Source organism: Herpailurus yagouaroundi, unplaced genomic scaffold (assembly GCF_014898765.1).
Source record: "Herpailurus yagouaroundi ecotype Mexico unplaced genomic scaffold, PumYag 163, whole genome shotgun sequence".
In the NCBI taxonomy this organism is placed as follows: Eukaryota; Metazoa; Chordata; class Mammalia; order Carnivora; family Felidae; genus Herpailurus; species Herpailurus yagouaroundi.
Genome location: NW_024412404.1, coordinates 33,219,831 through 33,244,178, shown reverse-complemented (window position 1 = coordinate 33,244,178; position 24,348 = coordinate 33,219,831). Strand labels below are relative to the sequence as shown.

Below are 24,348 nucleotides of genomic sequence, written 5' to 3'. Positions count from 1 at the left end.
ACATTTTAAGAAAAATGAGGGGATGGCTGGGTGGTTTAGTAGGCTGAGTGTCAGACTCTTGATTTCAACTCAGGTCATGATCCCAGGGTTGTGGGATCAAGCCCCGTGTCAAGCTCTGCACTGAGCATGGATCCTGCTTAAGATTCTCTCTGTCTCTCTTTCTTTCCCTCTCTCTCTCTCTCCCCCTCCCCCCCCCTCCATCTGCCCCTCTCCCCTACTTGAGTGTGCTCTCTTCCTCTAAAAAAAAGAAAAGAGGAGGAAAAGCCCTATTAACCATGTGCCAGTCCTCTCACCCTGTCTTTGTTAAAGCCTGTGCTCTATCCAGAAAGAAAGCCTGGGAGACTCAGGGACACCTGACCCCCAAGAGCTGGAGAGGTTGCAGCACTGACTTTCAGAGAGAAGCCTGAGGGCTGTGAAGGACCCCTTGAAAGTTTTATCCAGCCTTTACTTTAGAAGAACACATGGTTCTGCTGGCTAAGGTCTGCCTACCATGAGAACCTTGTCACATTAGGGCAGACTGTTTAGGCTTTATGTGTCTTCCACTTAAACTCAACTCACAGTAAGCCTGATAATGGAAATAAGGGATGGATAGCTATTTTAAAAGACAAATTGTGACTTTAATTGTACATCCTCCAAAAAATTAACGTTTTCAAATGTAGTTTTCGGATGAAGATCCAATATTTTATGTATGTAAGTGGACATATTGCTTGCTTATGGAGACTTTTGGAATGGCCTTATGGTACAGAATCAAAGGATACCAGGGGCGCCTGGGTGGCGCAGTCGGTTAAGCGTCCGACTTCAGCCAGGTCACGATCTCGCGGTCCGTGAGTTCGAGCCCCGCGTCGGGCTCTGGGCTGATGGCTCAGAGCCTGGAGCCTGTTTCCGATTCTGTGTCTCCCTCTCTCTCTGCCCCTCCCCTGTTCATGCTCTGTCTCTCTCTGTCCTAAAAATAAATAAACGTTGAAAAAAAAAAAATTAAAAAAAAAAAAAAAAAAAAAAGAATCAAAGGATACCAAAAGCTGGAAGCCCTGAATACTAGGGATGACTCTCTGAGAGAGAAAAAATGTCCCATAGTGAAGACACTTAGGACACAAGTCAGATGCTGGGGATAAAGCAGCAGCCTGGAGAAAGGAAAACATGCCCTTTAATTTAAGGATCAGAGAGGAGTAAGCCCCATTCTAAATTACCTCACTTCAAGGGGAGCCTGGGTGGCTCGGTCCGTTGGGTGTCTTCGGCTCAGGTCATGATCTGGCAGGTCATGGGTTCGAGCTCCGCATGGGGCTCTGTGCTGTCGGCGTGGAGCCTGCTTCGGATCCTCTCCCTCTCTCTGCCCCTCCCCTGCTCTCTCACTCTCTTTCAAAAATAAATATTAAAAAATAAAAAATAAATTACCTCACTTCAAAAGGAGAAAGCAGCAGATACTCGTGCATCCCAGTAACACATGATTTATGCAAAATGAAGTTTGATTATAGTTGATCTTTTTAAATGATTGTAAAAGGACTTCTAAAATGAATGGACCCGTGTCTCTCTTGACTAGTACATGCGATCTCTTAACAATTTCCGAGCTGAGCAGCCTCACCAGCATGCCATGTACTACCTCCGCTTGCTGATGACTGAAGTGGCCTGGACTAAAGATGAATTAAAAGAAGCCCTGGATGGTGAGACTATTTTTGTACTTATAACCCTGTACATTTTTTCCTAAAATCATTTTGATCTATCTCGATGTCTAGTGTTTATGCTTTCTAATATTTCTAATAACTCGTTGTTTTATTAAAGCCAGCTGTGCATCCTTTTTATCGAAGTGAAAACAGTGGTGGCCTTTGAAGTGGCTTTCGTGTTCAGGCTGTTAAGCCACATTTGCTGCTTTCAGCCTGGACCCATAGTAGTTAGTTATTACTGTTCATAGATTTCTGCAGATGACTGAAGGTTTTGACCAGAACACTTACCTTGTTAATATTGAAGTTTTCAGAAGAAGAAAAAAGGGCTGAGCTTGAAAGTCTTGTCACACAGGAAGAGTACTCAGGCATCTTTAGATCTGTTCAGTTAAAAACTGGAAAATGTGGGGCGCCTGGGTGGCTAAGTGGGTTAAGTGTCCGACTTCGGCTCAGGTCATGATCTGACAGTTTGTGGCTTCAAGTCCCTCATCAGGCTCTGTGCTGACAGCTCAGAGCCTGGAGCCTGCTTTGGATTCTGTGTCTCCCTCTCTCTCTGCCCCTCCCCCATTCATGCTCTGTCTCTGTCTCAAAGATGAAATAAGACATTAAAATTTTTTTTTATATAAAGAGAAAGCACTGTTTTGGTTGACAGTCTCTGCTCAAATAAGCCATCATTCTGTTTTGGAACATGTATACTCTTACGGTGATTCAGTACCCCCAATGTGGCTTAATGTGGAGACATTCGTTGACACTCCGTCAACTCTCCAGGTGCCAGAGTAGCAGGAACCTCAGAGTTCAGTGGGTCCAGCAGCTTTTACTGACTGCCTGCTACACACCAGGCCCTAGACCTCAGGGGCTTGAGATAAAAAATGATCAATTAGATGGGGTTTCTTGGATCAAGGAGTTACAGTCTAGTGGCAAAGCATAAATGTGTTCAGCTCATTTCAGTGTAGGCAGAGAGAGTAAGTGTTGTGGCCGAGGTCTGCAGAGAGTGGTCAAGGGGTCTGGAGAACAAGTATGCACTTTAGAATTAGACCACTGGTCAAATGCAGCTGTACAACGTACTAGCATGATGCCTTTGGGCAAGAAATTTCAATGTTCTTCACTTCAGTTTTCTCACCTTTAAAACAGGGATAAGTAGTACATACTTTATAAGATAACATGTATGAAATGATACACCCAGAGTAACCACTTGTTAATTCCCTTCCTGTGTCTCTCTTTGAATTTCAGTCTCTATTTTTAGCAGCCATTGCAGCAGTTATTAGTATGATGTCCTAGTGGAGAAGGAACAGCTCTTTCTTATTAAAGAATTGAATCAATACATGTAAAAGGAACGAGGGAAGTAGAAAATCAGTATTGTGATACCATAATTGATACAGGCAATATGCACTGTTGGGTGCTAAAATTAATGAGTAAGGGAAAACAGGATATGTGTATAGTCTCAAAGTATATTTCCCTGAAAATAAATATTTATTAATTACAGTGGGGAAAATAGGCATTGATGGGCAAGTGGCATTACCTAATTGCTTGTAGAACATACATGAGTTACTCTGTTAAAACTGAAAGATGAAAATAGTCCTTTTACAGTAAACACATCTGGCAGACCACCTTAACCACATGATTAGTGTTCACTAGTACGACAGCATATCAACATCATGTACTGCTGATGTGATGCATTGATAAGGGCACATTACCTCTGTGGTATTCTTCCTAGTAGTTGGGTAGTTAAGCTTAGTTTAGTCACGGAAAAACACTGGAAAAACTCAAATGGCACTCTGTAAAGTAATTGAACAGTATTCTTCAAAAATCTTAAGATTATAGGGGCACTCAGCTCAGGTCATAATCTCATGGTTTGTGAGTTCAAGCCCTGCAGTGGGTTCTGTGCTGTCTGCGCAGAGCCTGCTTCAGATCCTCTGTCCCCACCCCCTCCACCCCCCCCCGCCACACCTCCTCTGCTCATGCTCCCTCTCTTTCTGTCTCTCAAAAATAAAAATAAATAAAAATTAAAAAATGTTGTTTTTGAAATCTTAAGATCTTAAAAGATAAGGAAAGACAGGAACTGGCACAGACTAGAGGAAACATAGGCACTGAGGACACATAACTAAATGCAAAGTGGAATCATGGATTATATCGTGGAACAGAAAAAGAGTATTAGGAGAAACTGAAATCAAATAAAGACTGCATTAGTTAATAGTATTAAAGCAGTGCTAATTTCTTAGTTTTGATCACTATATGGTAGTTATGAGAGATACTAACATTAAGGGAAATGGTAAAAAGGTATATCAGAACTCTCTGTACTGTTTTTCTAACTGTTCTGTAAGTATTAAATTAGCTCAGAGTGTTGTTTGTTTTAGCCTCATAGGGAGAGCTCATTATTTTTTACACCTCTACAGATGTCACCCTTCCTCGCCTTAAGGCCTTCATACCTCAGCTCCTGTCACGGCTGCACATTGAAGCCCTTCTCCATGGAAACATAACAAAGCAGGTGGGTGGTTGAGGGTTTAGTGGTCTTTTATGGAGCAGTGTAAGAGATTTTTTTTTACCCTGGCTTCAGAGTATTCACCACCGCAGTGTGATTATAAGCACATTTGTGTTGACTCAACCTTCTCTGCTCTGTGGAGGAAAACAGGAGAGGGTATAAGGGAAGAGAATGATGGTGGTTAACTATGGACCTATTTTCATGATTGCCTGCTCTGCTCTCGCCTGCCTTGTGCAGTCACAGGAGGAAATGGAAATAATTATCCCTACTCTGTGCAGGACAGCAGGACTGTGAAGTGGATAAGAGCACATGGTGTAGAATCAGCCTGGGTTTAAATCCTGACTCTGCCACAAACTAGCTGCTTATTCTTCTGAAAAGGTGTTAACCTCTCAGTACTCAGTTTCCTTATCTGTACATTAGAGTTTAAAGATGAAGCGAAATGGTGCATGCCAAATGTGTAGCCCATAGAAGACTCTCTAGAATTCCCATTCTGGAACTCTGCAGCCTCTCTCAAGACCCCACACTTCTCTGCTACTCTGCTATCCTGCCTCCAAAACAGTATGCCCAAGGTCAGATGCTAGTAACTGGCAGAGACAGGATTTTTCACTAAAGTCAGTTTTATTTATTAAAAAGCCTATACTCACTTCCTTTGCTTTGCTGCAACCCCAAGTATCTGTGGTCAGGGTCAGTTACTTGGGACCAACTTTCCATCCCCAGTGCCTCTCCAACTTTGGCAGTACCTTTTCCCACAGCATCAAGATCATTGTTGATGCTGGTCTTGGTCTCTCTTTCTCCACCTCTCCCATACCAAGTGTATTGCCAATTGACGAATTCAGTTTTTTCCATTTGAATAAGATCAAATGTGTTTAGGGTTTAAGAATCCATCTTTATGATAAACTAGCTTATTTCACAAGTGTGTTGTTTTCACACTGCATTGGCCACCATCCAATATGCTATTTTTATTTTCACAAACAAGATACATTTGTGGTTTTGTATGGTGCTATTCCGTGTCCTTTTCCACAGGCTGCACTAGGAATCATGCAGATGGTTGAAGACACCCTTATTGAACATGCTCATACGAAACCTCTCCTTCCAAGTCAGCTGGTTCGGTATAGAGAAGTTCAGCTTCCTGATAGTAAGTTGGAATGTTGTAACTTTGGTAATGGACTACTTTGACATAATGTTATGGGTGATTATAGGTGGGTTGAAGTCACCTGGATGAGAACACAATTTTACAGTAAAGATCTACTGGGATCCTTTACTGTTTATATAAGTATGGTTAAAGGTAGGTAATTCTGCCAAAAATTTTTCTGTAGGAAGGTCAAAAAGGTGAAATTGGAGGTAGGTGATTATTTTGATGAGAATGACATTAGAATTGACTGGTAATTGGATGTAGAAGAGTTAGGAGGTAAGAAAAATTACAAAGCTAAAGAGATGTTGACTCTGAAGCATGAAATAAAATCTGTTTATGGAAATTGGAAACTAGAATCATAATACTGATGGGAAGTCCATAGGAGTCTTTGGCAGAAATAGTTTTAGGAAACTCACAGGTGCAAATAACAGCATGTATTTGTGACATGCATATTTTATAAGGAATTAGCATAAAATAATGGATAATAATTAATATATTGGAGTTTGCAGTGTTGGATTGCCTTTGTATTAACCATGGTTTCTTTTGATTAAGCATTGTTTTCAGTTATTGTTCAAAATTATGTAGTGGGTAGTAAATTAGACTTGGGATGAAAAGCATTGATTTCTTTGTGTGTGTTCTTTTGTTTTTGTTTGTAGCTAAACTTGATTGCTGGCTGTTCCCCACACATGCGTGGTCTGTGCCCCCACTACCACTATGTATCCTCCTGAAATAGTGCTCCCTTTCCTTCACTCTCTCCCTTATGGACGTCTGTCCCTCTCCATCTCCATTGTTAGACTGTACATTTGTTAAGGTTGGAGCTGTGTCTGGTTCCTTTGAGAAGCTGTTAAAGGTGCTTGAGCATGGTGTTACCTCAGAATATTGTTGTTGAATGCTCAAACATACCTTGAGCACAGCTCTCTTCTTCACAGCCAGTCATCACAGACCTGGTAACGTTTCATTTCAAACTTCTGCTAGTTTGTTCCTCTCTCACCACAGCATGGAAGAGAAGCACAGTCAGAATCTGCCATTCAGAAACCATAGCACTTGGGCGTTGGGCAAAGTGAGGCCAGTCCAGAGACAGAATTTCAAAGTGAAATCTGTCTTTCCTACTTTTTTTTAAGTTTTTTTTTTTTTTTAATTCATTTTGAGAGAGAGAGAGCATGAGCAGGGGAGGGACAGAAGGAGGGAGGGAGGGAGGGAGGGAGAGAGAGAGAGAGAGAGAGAGAGAGAGAGAGAGGGAGAGAGAGAATGAGAATCTCAGGCAGGCTCTGCACTGTCAGTACAGAGCCCTCTGCAGGGCTCGAACTCACCAACTGTGAGGTCATGACCTGAGCCAAATCAGGAGTAGGATGCTTAACTGATGCGCCACCCAGGCGCCTTTCACACCTCTTTTTATTACACTTCCTGCTTCCTCTCTCCTCTCTTAGGGCCTTACCTCTATTGCCTTCCAAGTGCCTCACAAATTGTCCCGTGCTCAAAAATAACTCTGTTCAATAAGAGACTCTTTAAATATGGAAAACAAACAGAGGGTTACTGGAGGGGTTGTGGGAAGGGGGACGGGCTAAATGGGTAAGGGGCATTAAGGAATCTACTCCTGAAATCATTGTTGCACTATATGCTGACTAACTTGGATGTGAATTTTAAAAAATAAATTAAGTAAAAATTAAAAAAAGAGAAAAAAACCTCCGTTCACATCCCATTCTCCAAATGTTAGGTGTCAGGAAATCATTCTAAGCCAGATATGAATGTCTCACACAGTCCTTTACTTAACTCTCCATGAGACAATATTTACAGTTTAAAAAGACAATGTTTAGGCATTGTAAAGGAGACATTTGGGAATAGACATGAAAAAGCTAGAAGTTGGGAGGGGGCGGTTGCAGTAGCTTTATAGACCGTATTCCCCTTCCTCTTCTGATAAGAAATAACATAGTGCTGCCAGTATATGATTAGAAAGTTTGACTGTTGGTCAGATTTATCTCCTCAGAAAAAAATATAGGTGAAATACGACTCCAGACTTGTCTACCTCCCTTCGCAGTTGATGTCTAAATTATCATCTATGAGGGTGAACAAACACATCATTACTATTCTGAGAAATCCTTATTTGTGAGTCTTACACTAAATACTAAACACAATATATGCTTGGTCACATTTATTCCTCATGAAGTGAAGTTATCAAATCATAAAGCATGATCATCTGGTCGTAACTCTGATGAGATATTTGATCAACACATCTGAGTTTTAGTCTTGGGTCTTCACCATTCCAATTTGGTGTCCTTAGACAAGTCACCCCCTTCTCAGGTGCTTAGCTTCTTCATCTTTAAAGTGAGGTGTTAGACTAAGTTACCTCTAAGTGTTGAACACGTGTGTAAATTTGTGAAATGACCTTTAGTGTGGGTGTTGGTAAACGATGTTCAGAATAAAATGCTAAATGAAAATGCAAGATAATAAAGACACAACTAGTAATTTAAAAAACGGTTTTGTATGGTATTGAAACATAAGTGGTGGTGCCATTAAGGTTCTTATATGTATTAGCTGATTCTGATGTAGTATATACACTAACTTGTACATTGTATTAACTGTGGATCTTAGCATTAATACTTAGCTATAAAATGGGTCTTTTGTAAGTTCTTTGCCCTTTGAATTCAGTAAATGTTTATTGAGGGCCTGCCAAGTTTAGATTGCTGCATTAGGATTCCCTTAGGTAAGTTAACAGAATTTCGCATTCTTAATAATTTAATTGCAGTTTGGAATTGCTGAAAAACACTAACTAAATTGGACAGCTTTAAAAAGCCAGATAAAACATTGACTTTGTTAAACCCTAAATAAGTTTTTTTTCTCTTTTTGAAACTTCCTAGGAGGATGGTTTGTGTATCAGCAGAGGAATGAAGTTCACAATAACTGTGGCATCGAGATATACTATCAGACAGACATGCAGAGCACCTCAGAGAATATGTTTCTAGAGCTCTTCTGTCAGATCATCTCTGAGCCTTGCTTCAACACCCTGCGCACCAAGGAGCAGCTGGGTGAGAGGGAGGTGGGGACTGGCCTAGTACCATAGACCTTGAGCAACCGTTGTCCTCAGAAAATATGCTCCACGTGGATAGTTCTCTTGCATGGTGGTGCAGGCTTGCTGTATTGACAAAGGCTTGTGAAAACCTTGTTTGTGGGGAATCCACTTCTAAAAGATAAGCACTTAACATGTCATGGACATTAAAGCAGTTCTTAAGGCGAAGACAGTATGTTTACAGAATGTACATGTCATAAAGAAGACATTTTGGGTAAGGGAAGATGCTTAGGGCAGACTATTTATTAGGGGTGGCAAGATGGGAAGCAAGCCATCCAGAGAAGCTTAGATTTGGGAAACTTTGGGTTCCCAGAGGGCAGGTATTATCTCTTAATCATCTTTGTATCCCAAGCCTGGTCCCATAGAAGGTACTCAGTAAGTGTTTGTTGAGAAAGTGTTTCTGGCACAGTTTTAGGCACTGTTAAAAGTCCTCGAGATCCTGGCAGGTTTAATCAATGAGAAAATAAAGAAACCCCAGCAATGACTGGGAGGAACCAATGAAAAAGGATTTGGGTGAGTCTTTCCAAGTATTTTCATTTTTTAAGTAACCACCATGGTAGATGCTGGACATGGAAATGGATAAGTTAGAGATGGTCCTTCCCTTCAAGGAGCTCACGGTCTAATCAGGAGGGCAGACCTATAAAGGAATAGTTACAGTACAGTGTGACAAATATTACTGAGAGTCTTCAGATTCTAAAGGTCATGCCGAAGATAGTGACTTCCTCAGAAGTGGGGTGGGACCCCAAGGCTCCACAGGTCTGAGGATGTGGTTCAGGACAGAGCAGCTGAAGGAGACAAGCCACGAGCTCAGTTTAGGAAAGATGTCAAAGGGTGGTAATGCGTGAGCTCACAAGATGACAATGGAAACGTGACCTTCTGTTGGTCTTCAGAGGTTTTTAGTCTGAATGCAGTTGGTCCAGGAATGAATTCACATAAGGAACTTGGATATGAAAGGGAACAGAGCTGGAACAATGGTTAGAGGATGAAAATGAGTTCATTTTATACTAGGGATGGGAATAACTTTCACACAGAGAGAAAATGATTAACCAGCAGACAGTGAGGAGTTATGGGATGGGAGATTGAGTGATGAATAAGATTTTTTCCTTCCCACCTCCACCCCCAAGAGAAAGAATTCTCTCCCAACTTTCTAACTATTCTTCAGAGAGCCCTTTTGCTCTACCCTTAGGAACTCATGATATCCTAATTGTTTATGTTTCTTCAGAGGTGAATAACATAGAGCCCAAAAGTAGATTTTATTGCTCTGACAGGATAAGTTTTGAAGGATTAAAAGTGACCGGAGTCTCAAACGCCAGGGTCCTGACTGGCCGGTGTTTGTGTTTCAGGCTATATCGTCTTCAGCGGGCCTCGTCGAGCCAACGGCATACAGGGCTTACGATTCATCATCCAGTCAGAAAAGCCTCCTCACTACCTAGAAAGCCGAGTGGAAGCTTTCTTAATCACCATGGAGAAGTCCATAGAGGACATGACAGAAGAGGCTTTTCAAAAACACATTCAAGCATTAGCAATTCGTCGACTAGACAAACCAAAGAAACTGTCCGCAGAGTGTGCTAAATATTGGGGGGAAATCATCTCCCAGCAATACAATTTCGACAGAGGTAAGGCACAATTAGGGCCCCAACGTTTATGGCATATAAGTGTAACATTTGAGGTCACCAAGGCTATTCTACAAAACGGTGGTTGTTTTGTAGGTGATATTCCGGTTACTAATTTGGTGGTGTGGAGTGTCATACTTCTAAAGAACCATCGCTTTAACATAAGAGCAGTTTTTATTAGAAACTTTATCTTTTTTTCTTCTCCAAAATTGGAGCTGGATCTTCCTGTATCTCATAATAATACAGTAAGAATAAATCTAATTTCACTTTTTGTGTTTAGTCAGTATGCCCCTGAGGCTCTGAGCACAGGCTTGCGGTTATCTATTTCCCATAACACCGAAAAAAGAAAAAGGAAAATTTGCAGACATAAGTGCTGCCCTGGAGGCACAGGGCTTCAAACAGATGCCTGTAGGGATTACCAAAAATGTGTCGGGGCTTTTACACTGGGGACAGCTGTGCTTCCTGAAGTCTCCTGCTTACTGACTTCCTTGGCGTTTCTTCTAGAGCAGAAATCAACAATGCAGAGCGCTAAGCCACACCAGAAGTTGGGGGTTCGGGGGGGGGTTGAGTTGTGTTCTCATTGTGACACCAACAGCCTGAAGATCTTTGGCCAAGACACCTTTTTGAGGGCCTCGGTTTTCTTACCTGTAATTTTTTTAGCAGTTGGAGTCACTGTTAATGGTAATTGTACTGACCATCTATTGAACATTTGCCGTAAGTGCAGCATCGTGTTACTGTCATTCATCATTTTCCTTAGTTCTCACTACAGACCCATTAAGTAGTTATTATCCCCAATTTCCGGAGGAGGAAAGAGGCTCAGAAAAATTGACACAACTAGCCTAAAGATCCAGTAGTTCAGAAGTAGAGAGCCAGGCTATCTTCTTACTCCTTACTTGATATTTATTCCCTGACTACTTGCAAGAACAGATGATCACTTAAAAATACAGAGACCTAAGAACATTGGAGTGAAATGTATTGTCATTTAATGTAGTATTCTGGGCTACTTAAGATGGAAATATTAGTAAATTATTGTTTGATTGCTTTTTCAGATAACACAGAAGTTGCATATTTAAAGACACTTACCAAGGAAGATATCATCAAATTCTACAAGGTAAGTTGAATTTGTATGTTTAGATTTTGACTCATAAGCAAATATTATATATGCTGTGTGGTTTGTTACTGCTTTGAACTTAGTGCCCTGCTTAGAGCTGCAGCCTTAGGTCACCTTCTCCAAAGGTTCTTTTACATGTGAGGCAGCAGTGGGAGCATGTGTGGCTTCTGAATGCAGACCCAGGGCTCATCACTGGCGAGATAGCCCTGTGACCTCAGCCAGGGGGCTTAAGCTTCTAAGTCTCAGTTTCCTCACTTACAAAATAGAGATTAGTAGGAGTATTAATTGAAATGAGGTGCATAAAGTGATTGGCACTTAGCAGAATTTAATAAATGATCTCCATTACTGTGGTCTCTTCATTAGTAATTCTCAGCCTCAGTTTTTACATGTTTTAATCAGAATACTTTAATGTTTTCCTCATTGATATTATAAGTTTTAGTTGTGTTTATTTATTGCTTAAGACTATTTGCTTTGTGAGGTTAGGTATCTGTTCTCAGTTGCTTGCAAGAAAGGGTGATCATATTAGCTCTTTTTGGTTTCTGAGGGATTCATTTTAAGGCATTCTTAGTTGTGGGTGTTTAAAAAGAGTGATGTCCTGATATAACTTCTCTAGGGTTTCCAGAAGCAGTGAAGATTTTTTCTTTCCCTCCACAACGTCTATTATTCATTGGAATTACAAGTAGTACCTGATTATTGAATTTGTAAGAATAGTTATAAGACTGAGTCGATTTTGTCTTAAAAATGAGAGTTTTGTTACCAAGCTTAAACTAAGTCTAGAACATCATTTCCCTTGCTGTATTCCATGGTACACTAGTTTTCTACAAGATATTAGTAGGGACACATACAAAAAAGGGTTTCATGACCATGTAAGTGTGGGAAAGACTACACTCTTTATTCCTGTTTTTGGAGAATTACAGAGCATGTTAACATTTAAAAGTTCTAAGAAGCCCCATACTAAAGATTTCTTTAGCCCAGCATTTAATTTTGATTAACAAAACTCCCTAAAGAGATTCATCATGGACCTGTTTGTTTTTCCCCCACAGAATACCTATTAAGTGTTTCCTGGGACTCCAGTGTTCCTTAGAATATAGCTTGCAAGAAAAATGCAGTTTGCTTATTGGCTGGTTTGTGTTTAGAAAGATGGAGATTGTCCAGAATTGTTCAGGAAATTGAGAATAGTCTGAAACTGAAGAAGGTGTTACACTCTTCTACTGATAAAGGTTGATAAGAGGGCAATGAAGGCTTGGGTGAAAAGGGATCCTGAATAGACCTTTGGAAGCAAACTTTTTACTCAATAAGACAGACAATCTCAGATGAGCTGCTATATATTACTGGAGGCGGACCTGTGCTGAGCTCCTGAAAGGGGCTGGAGAGGCCAGGGCAGGCCTATGGGAGAATCTGGGCTGTCCTGCCAGCTGGAGGGAGCCATGGTCAGGTTTGTTGTCCAACCTCATCAGGATTTCCATCGCGGCTGCACAGGACCAGGCTTGTAATAACTGCTCCATAAACCATTATTGACCTGATTTGGCTTTGCTAATGATCTCTCCCTCTGAGGGTATGACCAGGGGAAGTTTCATCACACCTTGTGTTTTCCCTTTGGAAAAGACAGATAATGGTCTAGCATTAAGGAAAAGGTCGAGAGACACATTTCCATGGGATCTGCCAACTCACCACTCCTGATATTCATGGTATGACCTAGGGAACTCCTTCAGAGCAGCCTGCTGGAGCAGAGAGAGAAAAAGCAGGCCTTGCTTTCTGATGCCATCACTGTGAACTACGTGACTTGAGCAAGTCGTCATACTTCCCTGTGTCTCAGAGTTCCGTATCTCTAAAACAGGATCCTCACAACACTTAGCTTATAGAGGGTCAAGTGAGCTAATACAGGAGAGTGCCTGACGCAAGACAGGACTCAATAAATGTTAGCTTCCTTTCTCTTCTGTTAGATGAAGATCCATAGAAGTGCCCTGGTGCAGAATCTAAGAAGGTGTGGGACACCTCGGTGGCTCAGTCTGTTAGGCGTCCGACTGCGGCTCAGTTCATGATCTCACTGCTCATGAGTTTGAGCCCCTCGTTGGGCTCTGTATTCACAGCTCAGAGCCTGGAGCCTGCTTCAGATTCTGACTCCCATCTCTCTGGCCCTCTTCTACTTGCACGTACGCTCTGTCTCTCAAATATAAAAAAAAAAATAAAAATTTTTTTAATAAAAAAAAAGAATCTAAGAAGGTTCTAGAGGAGCAGGCATTGTGCTCGTCCCTTGACTGAGCTCAGGCCTTCGCCTCTGTAGTCATTAGCGATCACTGGATGTGGCCCTGCATCACACCTCGATGAGTATTAGGCTAGGTTTTTAATCCCAGCCCAGCTACCTCTTAACTGTAGGAGTTTGAATGCATCACATAATATCCTTGGACTCCATTTTATCATTTGTAAAATGGGGCTAGTAGTAATTCTTGCCTACCTAACCTAATTTTTGTAGAGTTTAAATGAAATACTCTAAGTGAGGGGAAACATCTTTTCTGTTTCTGGCTATGTGAGAGCTGATTCTTCCTAGTGGTAAAAGAGTACTTCATTTGAGGTTCCTTAGTGGGGCAGAAGGGTGACCTTGCTGTTCTTTCTTCCTAGGAAATGTTGGCAGTAGATGCCCCAAGGAGACATAAAGTATCCGTCCATGTTCTTGCCAGGGAAATGGATTCCTGTAAGTATTGAATATGGACTTTTTGTAAAGTGTGTTTTTGGGCACACGATGGCTGTCCCTTGCCATAGACACATCCCTTAAAGAGCACCAGAAAGTAAATAGGTAGAGAAGGGGACCAACTGGAGACAGGGTCTACTCTATCTATCAAAGCAAAAATATGGGGAAAAGGGAAATGAGGCAGTGAAGGAAACAGCCAGCGTTAGGTGGCACAATGCCATCCTGGCCCTGGCTTTACAAGAAAACACAGCTAGTTGCTGGTAGGATGTCTTCAGAGAAGCTGTGTGGAACCACTGCATGTGAGGAGGAAGAGCAAATAGTTCATTCGCTCAGTCTTTCCATCTTCTATCTCTGAATGGCCAAGATTTACTCCACAGTCATATCTCACCTGGCCTTCTGGGTTGTTTTACTGGATCCTTCCTGGTGGTCAGAGCCTCAGAGACCAGTGAGTGCAGACATGGGCACTAAAGTTGCTGTGGGCGAGGCTTCATAGCCACGGTAACGTGATGAGCCATCGTTGGGGAGAGTCTGGATAAGACGTAGAGCCAGCAGTCAAGGTCTTGGGGAGCAGGCAGCCTGGGAGGACATGGGCCTGGTACAGTTTCTTAATGAGCTGAGTCCGGTTTCAGTTTGTTGTTGTTGTTGTTGTTGTTGTTGTTGTTGTTGTTGTTTTCAATTGCTCTTGTATGCCAGTATTTATTAGGTAAGAAATAAACCTTTCATTTTCTCACAGGTCCTGTCGTTGGAGAGTTCCCATGTCAAAATGATATAAATTTGTCACAAGCACCAGCCTTGCCACAAGTAAGACATGCAAATGTCATTTTAGATTGCATGGTTAGAGGACTTCCCACATAGAAGGAGCTTGTTCAGCAGGACACGTAAGACTAGAAGTATCAGGTCACCACGTGTTTGAGCCTCTACTTTATATTCCTCCCTAAATGTGAGGTCGCCATCTGACAGCTCCCAGGGGAGGAGAGTGGGGGGCGCCTTTGTCATCTACGGAAAGACTCAGCCTCTGACCTGTTTTGCTTTTGCTTCTAGTTTGAGCAGTTATGTTACTCTGCAGCGAGTCCTCTCCAGCCACGCCTGTACCTTGCCCTTTCCCCAGTGCCTGCATGTCTTTAATCCTCTGGAGAGGTTGGCATTTACTGGCAGTGTGACCAGGCCCTTGCTGAGTGGGCACGTCAGCCTCTGCCGTTCTGCTGAGGTCTTGGTGTGTGCCAGCTCTGGCGTCCCAGCCCTTGTGTGCCCAGAGAAGAGCCAGGGATCTTCTTTCTGGTCCTGGGTCCCACTGGGGACATTCCCCATAGGTTTGCATAGACCCTCTGGCCCTGATGATCCAGGAAGATCAGATCATAATATGTGGGGTAGAAACGAGTGTGTATGTAAAAAAAAAAAAAAAAAAGTTGATGTCTTATTCCGTCTGCTTTTTTAGGCCATAAACACTGAGAGAAACCTTTTTCTTCTTTGCAGCCTGAAGTGATTCAGAACATGACCGAATTCAAGCGTGGTTTGCCACTGTTTCCCCTTGTGAAACCACATATTAACTTCATGGCTGCAAAACTCTGAAGATTCCCCAAGGGTGGGAGAGTGCAAGTGGATGCATCCCTGGGTCTTCCTGGGGCCAGGGAAACAATCTTGGCCACTTTCATAGTTTCTGGTTCACTATCAGACAGACAAACAGAAAAAAAAGATGTTGTCAAATGTCATTATGTAGAATATTAAAAATCCAAAGTAATTAAATGACAGAATCTTATAGATGTAGAATATTTTTTAAATACATGCCTCTTAAATATTTTAAAATTTTTCTTTTCATTACTGAGAGAAATTTCCCTTATATAACAGTACTTAAAATGATGAATGATATTCCTATAGAATCTTCCTTCCATATTCTGTAAAATAGTCACTTGTCAGAAGAAAATATGTTAGTTTTTGGTTGTGTTTTTCTAAAAGCCTCCTAGGTTGACAGAAAAGGCTTTAAAACCTTTAGAAAGGTAATACCTTTTTAAAAACTGATTCTCAAATTTGCTTTCTACTTGGTGGTTTCATGTAAATCAATGGAGAACATTAACATTTGGCAGATAATGAAAAAAGCAAAATGATTTTCTTTTATTAGTGAAATTGCTGATTATATAAGGCATGGTTTTAATCTTTTTATAAAATTTGAACATGTTTTTTATTCAAACTAGTAAAATGCTGGAAAACCCTAGAACGCCCTACTTATTTACAATGCTAGAAATAGACTTACCCTACATCAGTTTTGTCCCAAACGGAATTTCTCAGGATTACTGTGATTTGTTTCTTTCTGATTGAATTATATTGACATTCTTGTTCATAGTCGGTTTGCAGTGTTCCCTCAGTTTTACCTTTTCCCCTCAACAACATTTGTTGTATTTATTTAATACATAGGGTCAACTTCAGATCCCACTGAGTGTGTGACATGCTTTTCCAACATCAGCTACTCTAAACACTTGTAACTTTTTACTACCATGATATTGCAATCAGTATATGAACCAAAATATTTGCCCTATTATGAATTTAAAAGACAAGTACCAAGCCACCTTTTTGAAGGTATTAAAAATAAAGCCTTGATTCTTAAATAGTGTGATCTCCAGAAGACTCTCAAATCCCTTTTTGCTACCAGTCTAATATTGCCTTAAGTGTTAAGTTATTTTTTGAATATATAAATATAAACATAACAAACACAGATAACGACTGGAGTGGACTTTTAAAAAATATTTTTTTCATGAGATACTATTTTAGATGAAATTGTTACTGTAGATTTAACAGCTGTTTTGAAATATTTACTGTTGTTAAAAGTTGCTTCAAGAGAAATTGTGAATATACTTCCACATACAGGCACTGGTACCCGTAAGTGGCCCTGTTCACTAACTCAGGCAAAGTAAAGAATGGCATTTTCAAATGACATTTTACCTCGCTAGGAGTTGATTTGCCAGGACTTTTTTCTGTAGAGTCATGTCTTACAACATCTTAAGTTTTCACTTTTGCCATTTTCCAAATAATCTACATTTGGGGCAAGAATGATATAATCACAACTGTGGAGGCTGCTTTCAAAAGCAGGGCTCCATTTCTACTGTCAGATAAATGTGGTGCTGTAACTGTCTTTTTATCCCTACCTTCAGGAGCTTCCTTGTGATGAAGCCTGTCTTTGTCCATCAGAAGGTGTGTGAGTCATCGCTTCCTTCTGGTTTTATGCATTTGTAGACTATGCAGCTTTTCACCAAACTGCAAAAATAAACAAGAGGGATCTACAATTAGCCCTGAGTGTTTAAATCCACCACTGTAAGAGTAAATAAGCCACCTACCTTCTCTGTGGGAAATTATGTGCTATTGAGTAATTTTTAGCTCTTTTTTAAAAAATGGGTGAAATGTAACTGTCATTTTTATGAGAAAGTCACATGAAGAAATCTGAACAGAATCTCATGTAGTCTTCCAGGAACCTATGATTGGGGTTCAGTGTGTTCCAGCATTGTCTGGTGTCCAAATTGGATCTAGAGCTACTGTTGGATCACTCAGGCATACTAATGGATTCACTGAAATGGGTCCAGGCTGCAATCCATGAGCAGTAACAGACTACCCCGGATACTGCGTTTTCTCAGTGCCTAGCAAATGAGATTTGTGGAAAACAAACTAAGTTATTAGTTACTTGTGACTTAAAAAAAAAAAAAAAGTCTTCTTTTCAACTAGTTGATGTGGAAGAGAGAGCATGTGACACAGCCAGTATGGTGGAGTGCTAGGGTAATCCTGTTTACAATAAATTGCCTGAATTGAACCTCTGGAGTTTGCATTTGTGTTATTTTTACAATTTTAGTGTCTAGCCTACCTCTCAGCATCCTGATTTGACATTTTTTGCTTTCGGTATTCCTAAGGCAGAAAGCAATGAATTAGTTTTTTGAAAAAAAATCTTTTGAGTGCATCTGGGTGACAGTGATTTAGTCAAATAAATGGGTCAATTTCACACTCATAAGGGTGGATCGCTTTTGTCAAAGGAATCCTGGTGTGAGAGGCTGAGTTCATTGCTGTGCATATTGTCACTGACCCCAAATCCAGAAAGATTTGTCCTTTGCTTTACAGGGAAAAGAGTAAAAAGGGTAGAAAAGCAAAATATTTCCTCTACAGCTAGTGTTTCGTCTTCTTGTCACATCTCCAGCAGCAGGCTAGCCAGTTATCTTGTCCAACCCCTGGCCCCGACACCCTGTTAAGATAATCTTTCTACTAATGTGGTTGCCAGCTGGCCCAGATGAGCATTTCAAGAGGAAATGTGCTCTTTCCTCAGTTTATAGCCTAGGACCTTGGTGCAGCCCACACAGGCAGCATTGTGCTTGGGGATGACGCAGCGGCCCTAATGAGAGGCCCAAAGCAGCACCCGCTTTTATGGCATGGGGCAGTTTTCCCCTCGCTCACAGTGCATAGGGGAGTCATCTGAGCTCCTCACCATATACTCTTACATAGCTTCGCAGAATGTTTAGATTTATGGTGAAAACCAAGGATTCTCACTCTCATCCCCATTGTAAGGGTGGTTCCTGCCCTCCTACTCCTTCCCTGGCAGGGCTTCAGACCCGTCTGCTCCTGGACCCCCGTTATTCTGTGCTGTCTACCAAATGAACTTAATTGTCCTTGTCAACCTGAACATCATACACCCCAAGGTTTCTTGTGGGAGTGCCTGTTGGTAGTCCTGAATTATTTCTGTTCCCACCCGCGTCCAGCTCTTCAGAGATATTACAGCATTTTGGACCACTCATGCCCTAAATGAACATTAACCTTATAAAGCACTTTACAGATTTCAGACCATCCTGACAGACATCTTCCACAATAATCTTTTTTTTTTTTTTTAATTTTTTTTTCAACGTTTTTATTTATTTTTGGGACAGAGAGAGACAGAGCATGAACGGGGGAGGGGCAGAGAGAGAGGGAGACACAGAATTGGAAACAGGCTCCAGGCTCTGAGTCATCAGCCCAGAGCCTGACGCGGGGCTCGAACTCACGGACCGCGAGATCGTGACCTGGCTGAAGTCGGACGCTTAACCGACTGCGCCACCCAGGCGCCCCTTGACACAGAAGGATAGTGATTAAAATTATCTTCGTCATCCCAGGTTTTCAGAGATGGGTATAGTAGACTCAGAAAGGCCAAACAGTTGGCCCAGGACCATTCAGGAAGCACAGATCAAATCTCCACTCTGATCTTTAAACTCTAGACCTCATTGTTCCATTTCCTGTAATAACAGCTACCAAGTCCATTAACATACTGTGGGACAGAGTACAAAGGCATTTGCTTTTTTTTTTTTTTTTTTTTTTTAAGGGCATTGGCTTTTGCATTTATATGAAACCTCACCATTTTCACATGCACCTTCTTACTTACTATCCCAACCTTTGCCTGTTTTGGAGAGACTGAGACCAGACCTCACAGTTGAGGCCCCAGTCCAGTCCACCATGGTTTCCACTCTGCTGGGCCACCTTGTGGCCAATATTAACTACTGCCTGCAGGGTCTACCTATCAGGGTTGATCCAGACCCATGCCTCCTGGCCTGCTAAACCCTGAAATCATTTCAGGCTCTCCTGGTGTCCCTGGAGTGATGAGAGTATCTGGAATTCTTCAAGAAATTCAGAAAAGGGGTGTGAAGAGTAGTTCACCTGTGGCCCCACCACATTTAGATCATTTTTTGCAGTCTTTTTTCTGTGCGTAGAGGAGGGCGTCATATATTCAGTGTCACAACTTTTTCCTTCAATAGTTTATAATGAAATTGTTCCACATAGATACTTCTGAGGGAAAAATGTGATCTTGGTTTTTTTGTTGAGGGTTTGGTGTCCTGTACTGTAGTTTATTAAATCCTCTTTGTAGGATGTTGAAGGTGTTTTCAAACTTTGATCCATGATCCTTGTGCTGAATATGTGTGTGATTTCCTGATTATTTCTTTAAATTGCTGGGTTATAGAATATGAATATTAATCTTTTTCAAAAATTTTTTATCTATAGAAAAAGTTGTGAAAATAATACAATAAATTCTCATGTATCGTTACCCCATATTCACCAGTCTTATGCCTGCTATGTATTGCTCCCTCCCTCTTTTAAGTAGGTTGCAGACATCACGACTCGTAACTTACCCCTCAGTTTGTCGCCAAGTATATAACAAAGTCAGTGTGTAGTAAGGAATTTGGCCTGACCCAAAGGAAGCCCTGGCCTTTGTCCCCTTTGTATTTGTTTAGATACAGTATGCTGGTAAACTTGACAAATGAGATAGATAAATTTCTTGAAAGACACAAATTACCAAAACAGACATGAAAAGAAATAGAAAGTTTGACTATCCCTGTATCTGTTTAAGAAATTGAATTACTGTTCTTCCCACACAGAAAATTCTAGGCTCAGATGTCTTCTTTAGTGAATTCTATCAAACATTTTAGTATAAAATTATACCATCTTACGTAACATTTTAGAAAACAGGAAGAAACCCTATTAACAAAATATTAACAATTTGAATCCAGCAATGTATAAAAAGGAATTTTTATACAGTTGATTTTCAAATATACAAACCTTATTTGATGACAAAGTGAGGTTTTCTCAGGAATGCAAGGTAAGTATAATATTTGAAAATCAATTAGTATTATTTACCATAGAAACAAAATTGAAGGAAAAAACATTTAAAAAGTTCAGTAAAAACATTTTGCAAGGTTCATCATAAAAGCTCTCAGCAAATGAATAGAAGGGAACTTTTTCAATGTAATAAAGGAAACTTATAGAATACCTACTGGTAACATCATATTTAAGGATATAATATTGAACACTCCACCACCCCACCCCAAGACCTGCACCAAGATGAGGATGTATGCTTTTACTACTATTCATACTTGTATTTGAGGTTTTAGTTGGTGAAGTAGATTGGAAAGGATGCGGTACAACTGTCTAGTCACAGATTAGCACATACAAAAAAAAAAAATTCCTAAGGGCCAAAAAAAAAAAAAAAAAAAAAAAAGCTACTACTACTAATTTAAAAGGTTGCAGGAGATAAATCAACATTAAATCAATTGTGTATCAGGGCACCGGGGTGGTTCAGTTGGTTAAGTGTCTGACTCTTGATCTCAGCGCAGTTCATCATCTCATAGTTTATGAGTTCAAGCCCCACATTGGGCTCTGCGTTGGTGGCACAGTGGACCATGCTTGGGATTCTCTCTTCTCTCTGCCCCTCCCCAGCTTGTGTGCTTGCTCTCTCTCAAATAAACTTAAAAAAATTTTTTTGAAAAAAATCATTAGGAGTAAATTTATTCATTTATTTTTAAGAAAGTTTTTTTTTTTTAATTGTTTAACGTTTATTACTTCTTAGAGACAGCATGAGTGAGTGAGGGGCAGAGAGAGAAAAAGGGAGACACAGAATAGGAAGCAGGCTCCAGGCTCTGAGCTGTCAGCACAGAGCCTGATTCAGGGCTTGAACTCGCAAACTGGTGACCTGAGCCGAAGTTGGACACTTAACCAACTGAACCACCCAGATGCCCAGGGGTAAATTTTTTTAAATATGAAAACCTGTACACTGAAAACTTCAAAACATTACTGCAAGAAATGTTTAAAAGACTTAAAGAATATATGTGTCACATCCAAGGATTGGAAGACAGTATATATATTTTTAAGTTGGTTTATTTTGAAAGAGGGAGAAAGAGAACCCCAAGTAGGCTCCATGCTGTCAGCTCAGAGCCCAACATGGGGCTCAATACCATGAACCAAAATCAAGAATCAAACACTTAATCGATTGAGCCATCCAGGAGCCCCTGGATGAGCTCTCTCTCATTTTGAGAGAGAGAGCACAGCCAGGGAGAAGCAGAGGGAAAGGTAAAGAAAGAATCCCAAGCATGGTCCATGCTGTCCTGTGGAGCCTAATGCTGGGCTCAAACTCACTAACCCAAGATCATGACCTGAGCTGAAACCAAGAGTTGGACACTTAACTGAGTCACCCAGGTGCCCCCAGTAAGACTGCTTTGTTTTGTTTTGTGTATTTTTGAGACAGAGAGTGTGTGAGCAGGGGAGGGCAGAGAGAGAGGGAGACACAGAATACAAAACAAAATCCTCAGGCTCCAGGCTCTGAGCTGTCAGCACAGAGCCCAACGCAGGGCTCAAACTCAACGGACCACAAGACCATGACCTTAGCTGAAGTCAGACACTTAACCGACTGAGCCACCCAGATACCCCTCTAAGACAGTATTTTTAAGGTATCTGTTCTCCCCCATTGATTCTAAGCAATGCTTACCAAAATCCCAGCAGGCTTTTTGGGCAGATATTTAGGAATTGATTTTGAAGTTTACATGGACATAGCAAAGAATCTTGAATAGCTAAAATAATTCTGGAAAAGAAGAACAAAGTTTTTCTCTCTGATAGCAAATCTTACATAAAACTATAGTAATCAAGATAGTGTGGTATTTGGCTAAGGATAGACCTAGATATCAATGGAGGAGAATAGAGAGTGTACAAGTAGATCCCCAGGTTGATTTCAAATGATTTGACAAAAATGCCATGGAAATCCAATGGGAGAAAAACTGTCTTTTCAACAATGGTTGAACAATTAGATATCTTTATGGGGGAAAAAATTGAACCTCAAATCTTACCCCACAGTATATACAAAATTAACTCAAAAAAGATTTAAACAAAAACTAAAAATATAAAACTTCTATGAGGCAACATAGAAGAAAATATTTTTGAAGTTTGGTAGACAAAACTTTCTTAGAGTGCAAAAGGCACTAACCATCAAAGAAAATGGACAAATCGAAGCTTTTCAAGTTTGAAAACGTCTTCTGTTTAAAAGATACACATAAAGAAAATAAAAAGCGACTGACTGGGAGGAAGTATTTGCAACACTTGAAGTCAGACAAAGTACTTGTATATAAGAATACATAAGAAGAGCGCCTGGCTGGCTCAGTCAGTGGAGCCTATGACTCTTGATATCCAGGTTGTGAGTTCAAGACCCACATGGGGTGTACTGATTACCTAAAAATAGAATCTTAAAAAAAAAAAGACTACATAAGAAACTGTTAAAATCAGAAGATAAAATTCTGGTAAAAGAGTCAAATAGATTCTTCACTAAAGGAGATGTAGTCAATGGTCAATTTGTACATGAAAAGACACCCAACACCATTAGTCCTCAGGGAAATGCAAATTAATACTGATAGGCAAAGCAAAACTACAGGGAGAAGATCAGTGAGTGCCTGAAGGCTGTAATTAGGAGGTAAGATCAAAGGACATAAAACTTTTAAGAGAAATGGAAATGTTCTATATCAATAAAAAGCTGGAAGACATATTTTTGAAACAACCAAAATGAGATACAATTCCATGCAGACTAGAAGAACTAAAATGAGAAATACTGACAATACCAAGTGAGGGCTTCTAGTGCGTTTGTTTCGTTGTTTGCTTTTGGTGTGTGTGTGTGTGTGTGTGTGTGTGTGTGTGTGTGTGTTTAGAGAGAGAACAAGTGGGGGAGAAGAGCAGAGGGAGAATCTTAAGCAGGCTCCATACTCAGTGCAGAGCCTGCCGTGGGCTCAATCCCACGACCCTGGAATCACGACCTAAGCCAAAATCAAGAGTCAGATGCTCAACCGACTGAGCCACCCAGATGCCCCTCTACTGCATATTTTTAAAAAACAACAAAATATTTATTTTCCTGCTATGGAGTAGATGCACTTGTTCTTGTAGCAAAAGGTCATATTTTGGAGAATATTTTGGGGCAGCTTTTGACAAATGTAAGGTATGGTGAGTTAGAGTTGATAATGGAAATATTTTATTAAAGTTAACATTAGAAACCAAGTGTTAATAGTTCCACTTGATGAAATGGCTGATAGGAAGAGATTTTAGGGACAACTTGAAATTCTGTAAGTAGTACTCAAAATGGTTTGTAAGGCAAGTGTGTTACAATTATTCTAAATACCCTATAGGAGATTATTAGCCAAAGAAATCCTGCTGTGAAGTCTTTTTTGTAAAGGGAATGATATGTTTCAATACTTAGAATAATCACTTTCAGTCTATTTTACAAGTTTAAAATTTTATTTTTTTTTATCACAGAAGGCTATATCTGTATGTGCTAGAAGTCATTTAGCAAGTACTTAACAAATACTCTTTATTTTTAACGTTTATTTATTTTTGAGAAAGAGCAGGAGCAGAGGAGGGCAGAGAGGGAGATGGACAGAGAATCCGGAGCGAACTCCACACTGACAGCAGTGAACCCGATATGCGGCTTGATCTCATGAACCATGAGATCATGACCTGAGCTGAAGTCAGACGCTCAAACAACGGAGCCACCCAGGTGCCCCAAGGCTGTTAAAATCGAGCTTTCTGGGCTCAGACCTTGTTTGCAGCAACATGGCTAAACCCACCAAGGAGGTCAGAATTGTCCGTAAATACGGGACCCATTACGGTGCCTCCCTCAGGAAAATGGTGAAGAAGATGGAAAAAAGCCAGCACACCAAGTACATTTGCTTCTTCTGTGCAAAACCAAGATGAAAAGATGAGCTGTGGGGATCTGGCATTGTGGTTCCTGCATGAAAACCATAGCTGGTAGTTCCTGGACCTACATCGTCATTTCTGCCATCATCAGCTCTTTGCCTGGCTCTCAGT

At 40.7% G+C, this 24,348-nt stretch overlaps 1 protein-coding gene and 1 long non-coding RNA gene across 5 annotated transcripts in view; one reads left to right on the top strand and one right to left on the bottom strand.

Moving 5' to 3' along the window:
- The window catches only part of IDE (insulin degrading enzyme), a 112,316-nt gene extending 94,780 nt beyond the window's left edge, over positions 1–17,536 (top strand). For all 4 annotated transcript variants that reach the window (XM_040485864.1, XM_040485863.1, XM_040485865.1 and 1 more), the window contains exons 17-25: positions 1,538–1,658; positions 4,049–4,140; positions 5,158–5,269; positions 8,122–8,289; positions 9,674–9,946; positions 10,993–11,054; positions 13,674–13,746; positions 14,477–14,544; positions 15,217–17,536. In XM_040485864.1, coding sequence (XP_040341798.1) covers positions 1,538–1,658; positions 4,049–4,140; positions 5,158–5,269; positions 8,122–8,289; positions 9,674–9,946; positions 10,993–11,054; positions 13,674–13,746; positions 14,477–14,544; positions 15,217–15,312 — 1,065 coding nt within the window. In that variant the 3' untranslated portion in view covers positions 15,313–17,536. The remainder of the gene's footprint in view (positions 1–1,537; positions 1,659–4,048; positions 4,141–5,157; positions 5,270–8,121; positions 8,290–9,673; positions 9,947–10,992; positions 11,055–13,673; positions 13,747–14,476; positions 14,545–15,216) is intronic.
- LOC121036996 (uncharacterized) lies at positions 221–24,298 on the bottom strand. Its single transcript, XR_005793560.1, has 3 exons — positions 24,079–24,298; positions 13,177–13,184; positions 221–231 (listed from the first exon to the last, which is right to left on the bottom strand). It is a non-coding gene; the product is annotated as an uncharacterized LOC121036996 (long non-coding RNA).
- Between the last annotated feature and the right edge of the window lie 50 nt (positions 24,299–24,348).